The 6,812-nt window shown below is 47.5% G+C and overlaps 1 protein-coding gene across 1 annotated transcript in view; it reads right to left on the reverse strand.

Moving 5' to 3' along the window:
• RAB11B (RAB11B, member RAS oncogene family) overlaps positions 1-3,261 on the reverse strand; it is an 11,244-nt gene extending 7,983 nt beyond the window's left edge. The window contains exons 1-3 of the mRNA XM_029963889.1: positions 3,249-3,261; positions 2,353-2,632; positions 267-460 (exon numbers count right to left, since the gene is read on the reverse strand). Coding sequence (XP_029819749.1) covers positions 267-460; positions 2,353-2,632; positions 3,249-3,261 — 487 coding nt within the window. The remainder of the gene's footprint in view (positions 1-266; positions 461-2,352; positions 2,633-3,248) is intronic.
• Between the last annotated feature and the right edge of the window lie 3,551 nt (positions 3,262-6,812).

A 6,812-nucleotide genomic window follows, 5' to 3' on the forward strand; every position in this document is an offset into this window, starting at 1 on the left:
CCAGCTGAGAACAAGAGTTCAGTGGTCTGACAAAAGCACCAGTTTGCTCTGGTGCAAGAGAAGACATTGGAACATTGAACTTCCCAGCATGGCTGCGGCTTCACTGCTGAGATTTTGCGCAGGCACAAAACTACCACTACTCCTCCTTTACAACAGTGCTATGGCAAAAGCTTGGATTTATGGAACATCAGGAGATAGAAACTGAGCTGGCAAAGCAGGTGGGCCCATGGCCCACGGGCTGCTGCTGCCCCTGCCCGGGTACCGACCTGCGAAGGCGCGGGCCTCGTCGGTGGGCACGGCGCGGAGGTGGCGCAGGTCGCTCTTGTTGCCCACCAGCATGATGACGATGTTGTTGTCGGCGTGGTCTCGCAGCTCCTTCAGCCAGCGCTCCACGTTCTCGTAGGTGAGGTGCTTGGCAATGTCATAGACCAGCAGGGCCCCCACAGCACCCCGGTAATACCTGCAACCACGAGGCACAGCCCTTTAGAGACAGCTCGGTCCCGGGCGCGCCGACAGACCTGGCACCTGGCTCTTCTACGCTGGGTTCCACTTTGGAAAAGGTTGTGCTGGTTAAAAGTACTGCTGTTGGTTGGTTGTTTTTTTTTAAACCCAAAACCAAGTTCCAAATGCAGCTTTTTTTTTAACTCTAATGGCATTTCTAAAAGAATCCAGTGTATGTACCAAAATGCTGGAGAGCCTGCAGAGGCCAGCACGTTTTCAGTCTGCTCAGACAGTGGTCACAGAAACCCACCATTTCAGAATTGGTACTGCTGGGACGTTTTGTGAAGTCACAACTTAACCTTCTACTAGGAAAACAGTCCTTAGTAAAATGTCAGTATTTGTTCCTGATCCTTCAAATATCTCCTGCCTCTCTTACAAATTAAAGAGGAGACTCTGGGCTTCATTGTCACTACCCACACTTGATCCAAGAACAGAGTTTGCTCCCTCAGGGCAGGTTTGGGCCCATTTCAGCACAAGCCAAGGGCTCAGCACAGCACAAGCCAATCTGTGTCATCAATCCTATAATGCCCATATCTCTCTTCCACACAATCCTACCAGCACCTGTCTGACATGTTGTTGAACCGAGTCAGGGCACCAAGTCAGCAGAAAACATTCCCTTGTCCCTGCTGGCCGAGCAGGCAGAACTGGCTGAGCCATGTGTGGAGCAGGAGCTCGTGCCAGCACAGAGGAGAGGCAGGATCACAGGACTGCAGCTGCACTGGTTCCCAGCAGCCAAGCCTGTTGTTGTTGAACCAGACTCAGCAACAGTTTTTACAGCAGAAAGAACAATTCAAGGGTCACAAAAAAAAATCCTGGAAACCACACTAATAGTTCTGGAAAATATGCAATTTGAAATTGCCACTTACATCTGCTTCTGCACTGCTTTGGTTCTGCATCCCTTTCCCTATAGATTGCTCCCTATGGGCTCCAGGTTCTCCTGGCTTTCTCCTATCTTGACAAAGTTCCCCTTACCTTGAGTTTAATGAAAGTGGCTCAACCTGTGCATGACTCAGAAAAAGGTTTTTACCTTTAGAAACTGATACACATCTGTAACACAACAAAAAAATCAACTCACTGATCAGAAGATGCCCTGGAGAACCAGGCCTGACCAGAGGGTTTGCTTTTTGTCCTCTGCCAGATAATTTCACCTGCATAGAAACAGGTACACCCAGAGGCACATCTTAAGGCACTCTGTGGATTAACAAGGTGTCATAGGTGAAAGCTTCTCACCACCCTGTCCTAACCAGGGATGTGCCTGATGCTGCACAGTCAGCACTATCACAGTTGCCTTCTTACTTCCTGGCTATTCAGCGTGTGCCTGGACCTCATTTTCAGGGCTGTGACTAATTTAAAGTCATTGAGATTTCAAAGGACCTTGTGGCGGCAGACTGTCCTAAAAATACCACCAATCTCAAGACTGAGGGGGCAGCAGAGACCCCATGCCACAGGTGTTACAGTAACCCACTGTGGCCTGGTCCAGTGGCCTGGACCAAAACTTGATGCCAACAGTACCCAGCTTCCATCCAAAATGACACTCACCCCACCTGATGAACACAGCACATCCAGGGCAGACAAAAAACCACATCACAAGACTCCAACAGAATCTCCCACACTTTTGATTTAAGCTATCATTTGCTTCTATAACAGCAACTTGAGAATCTAGAAACTACTTTCGTTATATTAACCAAGGAACACGACAAAAGGATTTGCTACCTTACGAGTGGGATCCACACTGGAGTCTGTCATAACGATCTTGTCACACGTCCCAGACACGTTTCATTAATTCTCCACCCATAAATTTATCTGCAGCCCCTCTGCTAGAACCCTCCTGAGCAAAGGCAGGGTACTCACGCTGAGGTGATGGCGCGGTATCGCTCCTGCCCCGCGGTATCCCAGATCTGTGCCTTTATCGTCTTCCCGTCCACCTGGATGCTCCTGGTGGCAAACTCCACCCCAATGGTGCTCTTGCTCTCCAGATTGAACTCATTGCGTGTGAAGCGTGACAGAAGGTTACTCTTCCCAACTCCAGAGTCTCCAATCAACACAACTGAAAGGAGAGACATTATTTTCACAATTAATTCCTCGCCCCGGCGCTGACCCCGCGCAGCGGCGTGGCCTGGCAGGCAGCACCCTCAGCAACTGTGCAGCCACACAAACACAGGAGAGAGTTACAGGGACAACACCTCAGGCTTTGCTACTCACAGCTTGCTTTCCTCAGCCCCCAAACCACCCCAAGCTGCTCTGTAGGTAGCAGCTGCTCAGTGCTCAGTACTTAGGAGTGGAAATGAGAAATTGCTCAGTACTTAGAGGTGAAAATGAGCAATTTTCAAAGCCAAAGGTGCTTTGGAGGCCCCAACCACCTCAGCAGGCAGAGACAGGAGATGTCCCTTGCACACTCAACCTCTGGCAGAGGAAGGCTGCAAGCCACATTTTAAGAAACACTACAGACATGGCAACAGGCCACTTGTCTGCCCAACAAAAGCCTCTGTACAGTATAAACCTACTCTATTGTTGTTAAAAACGCAAAACACCCAAGTAAACAATTATTTGCAGTTCCTGTTGGAGTCGTACAGGGTGTTTTATTTCAATAATTTAATCCACAAATACCTTCACCACAAAAAGGGGGAAATAGGAGACATCTGATACCACAAGCAAGATACAAAGCAAAGCAGAACTTCATCCAGCAAAACAAGTTCTAGTAGGCTGCATGAGAAGTAAAAGATGAGCTAGAAGCTCTGCCTCCACACGCTGTGTTGCCATGTTAACAGAAAAATGTTAGTGCAGAGAGATCTTCAGCACACAAAGCCCAGCATTCCTGAAAGGAATTGTGAAAACAAAAGCTACATCTTGTGGTAGGAGGTTCCCTCTACTTTGGGGCTTATCGACAAGAGCAAGAAACAACTGACAGGAACAAGGCTGAAGCAGCTGAGCCACCCTCCCTTTGGCTCCACAAACTCTGTGTCACACACGCTTTGGAATTCAAGTGGCCTGGCTCAAGTAGAAGGAAAAAAGACAGCCAGTCTCTGGGAGCTTTCTTCAACCTTGGGAATATTCCCTACTTAAGTTCAAAGTACAGATTTGCTGATCTCCCTCGTTCATATGATCTGTTTTTCCTACAGAAGAGCAGACACAGGCAAAAAACATTCCCAATCCCTCCACAATTGCAGAAGAATCTTCTCATCGCACACTTCCAGAATGAGCTCACCAGCATTCTCCCAGGGCCAAGGATTGTACTTGTCCTTCAGTGTTATTACAGCTTTTCTCTGCTCAGGCCATTGTTTGAGGATGCAGCTCTGGCAGGGCCCTGCTCCAGCTTGCTGCCTCCCCGCCCCTGGAACACATTCCCGGGGCTGCTGCTGGACCCTGGCTCTGCTGCCACATGGGGGGTGGTTGAAACGCTCTGGATGACCCCCCCCAGCATCTCATCTGCCTGACAGCACAGACAGACGATTGTGTGAGCACAGCTGAACAGGCAAAACACAGCAGAGGCAGGGACGGGCAGCCAGCGGATCGTGGAAGGCACCACAGCTCCCCAGCTGGGACAGCCCAAACCAGCTCTGCTCAGTGAGTGCCCTCCTGGGCAAACTGCCTGTACCATTTTTTAGGGTATGAGAACAGAGAGACAAAAAAAAAAGATTTTATTATGAGTTCTAACTCTAGGATTCTGTTGGCTTTATTTTCCAGACAAGCAGATTTTCATCACTAATTCCATGGGGTGTTCCAAGAACAGGCCAAAGGTCACCCATCTTGCACAGGGATCTGCTGGCTGGAGTAGGCTCTATCCTACAGCAAAGCCCTGACCATAACCAAAGGTAAGAACATCCACCACACAAGCCAGATGAGCTGGGAAAATCCCTGAAATTTTCAACTGTTTCTGAAGGAAGTTACCTTCCCACAAATTTGCAGCTGCAGAAAGCACAGCTGCCTCTCCAGGTTCTGGTCACCTCCCATCCTCTGGCAGTTTAAAATTATCAGTTTGGGGCATAAAGCTCATCAACAGCTCCCCAGTCATTAATTCCACCTGTCACAGGAATAAAATTCCAGGGGTCCTGCACTCCTGTGGCCAGTGACTCAGAGGATCCCTTCACAGGGCTGCCCCATGTTCCAGCAGAGCTTGTAGGAAGCATTTTTGAGAAGTTAAAGGAAGGCAACCAGATCCCAGCTCAATAAAGAACATTCTCTCTACCCTACAGTCTCCAAGTGCCTCTTGCTAATACTCAATCTTGAGCATTAAATGAGTGTTTCCACTTTCAGGAGAAAGAGGCCAAGGCTGGAGGTCCCACATGCAAACACAACCCACAGACTTTTATTTTCTATGGGAGCTGAGCAACCTTCAACATACTAGACTAAGTGTTTAGATCTTGGGAAAGTTTCTAAATTTGGGAACAGGCCACCAGACAGCACTGCCTGTTCACATTCAGAGGTCATGACACAGGAAAAAAGAAAGTTCCAAAGGACAGCTAAGAGTCTCAACACTCCCTAAACACACCTCACCAGAACTGATGAATTCACTCCCCAAATGGCCCTTAGGGCCACACTGGTGATGGAAAGATGCCCTTGGAGGTGATCTGAACCAATAACTAGCAGCAGTCATCATCAGATGGCTCTGAGGACATAGACAAGCCTCGCTCAGCACCCTGTTTACATCCTATCCTTTGGTCCTTCCTGATTTCTCCCTCCTCCAGCACCCTGTGCCAGTGATGGGTTATTGTTCACCACGTTACCCATCCATCAACCCAGTCACCATCCATCAACTCACTCTGCCTCCCACATCTGGCCAGGGCCCCACAACACCCAGACCTAGAGCACAGTCCCACCACCCGACACCTGCCCCACACCTCGGGATCCTGGTACAAAGCAAGCAGAAGTCAGAATTCAAAATCCAGGGCAATACATTGTCAGTAAGAAAGGGAAAATAAACAGAACAAGTTTAGGATAGAGTTGTAAATACAGTACTTTATTAATCTGGAAAAAAAAGAATATACTCTTTTGAACAATCAAGGAAATTGAGACTCTCTCTAGCAGGGACCACCTAAGCAGAGTTCATGATAAATCTGAAGTACATAAGGTTGCCAGATATTGGTGACTAATAGGACATGCATTTGTTTTTAATAAGCACAGCCTTTGTTAGGCTGAGGCTCTAATCAGAGCAGTCTGAATTCCCACAAAGGTAAAAGAAAGCTCCTTTTCCTACCGCTGCTTTTCCCTGCCTTTTTGATGAGCCAGCACACATCTGCACAACCTCAAATTTAATTTTTAAAATTAAATTTTTAAAATAAAAACCAATAATAGCTAATCTTCAAGAGCAAAATTAATGTACAGATCACATTTTAATAGGTACAAGCCTTCCGATATTTTTAACAGTTATTCGAAGGTCATGAATTCAACTCCAGACCCATTCAAAACTCATCCTGAAAAGCTCCTGCTTTTTCACCATCCCAGTTACAAAATTAACTGGGAGCAGAGCCCTGAACTGCTGGCTTTGCTGGGGTCACACCCCCTGAGCAGCCTCATTGCCCTGCCCAGCCCTGCACACACAGTTGGGTTCCTTCCCCCAAAGGTTGGCTCAGGTAATTTGGTAACAAACAGCATTTTGTTGTGATCAACAAAACAAGCAGTTCTGACTGTTGGGACACACACCAAAGAAGGGAAAATTTGGAATTAAGATAAAGAGGCACTAGTTCAGCAGAGCAGCTTTGGCTATAACCACACTCACACCCCCAGAGTGCCCCCAAACCTCCCACGTGCTGGTCCCAATAAACCAGTAACACTTGTCCAGCCCTGCTGGAATGGCCACTCCTGGAGCTCTCACTGATGGGCAGTGAGAACCAGGGAACACCAGGACCAGCTGCACACAGGAACTGCTGCTGCCAACTCCAAAAAACTGATTTAGAGGCAGCATTTCCCATGAGAGAGCCTAACAATAAATGGGGCTCTTTGCCTTTTAAACATTTCATCAAGCTCATTAATATAATCCATTCTAAATGACAGAAGCTCCTGTACAAGCAGCTCCAGATCTTCCATTATATAAAAGTATAAGAACTGTGACTTCAGAGCACCACTGCAGTCATCTTAAATAAAATTACAACGCCAGGATGCAAACTGCTTAGATGGGTGCAAATGAAAAAGCTAAAATTAGAGTGCAGCCAAATTTCATCTAGAAACAGTGGTAGGGGAAATGGTCAAGCCTTAAATTAATAAACTTTCCCAGACTGAAACCCTCCTACATCACTATTTCTAACCCTGACCACTACATGTGACTGACAGAACTGACTTCAAAATCCATTTGTGTGGCTAAGAGGGAGCTGAAC

The sequence above is a fragment of the Manacus vitellinus genome, unplaced genomic scaffold (genome assembly GCF_001715985.3).
Source record: "Manacus vitellinus isolate BGI_N305 unplaced genomic scaffold, ASM171598v3 scaffold_64_pilon, whole genome shotgun sequence".
NCBI lineage: Eukaryota > Metazoa > Chordata > Aves > Passeriformes > Pipridae > Manacus > Manacus vitellinus.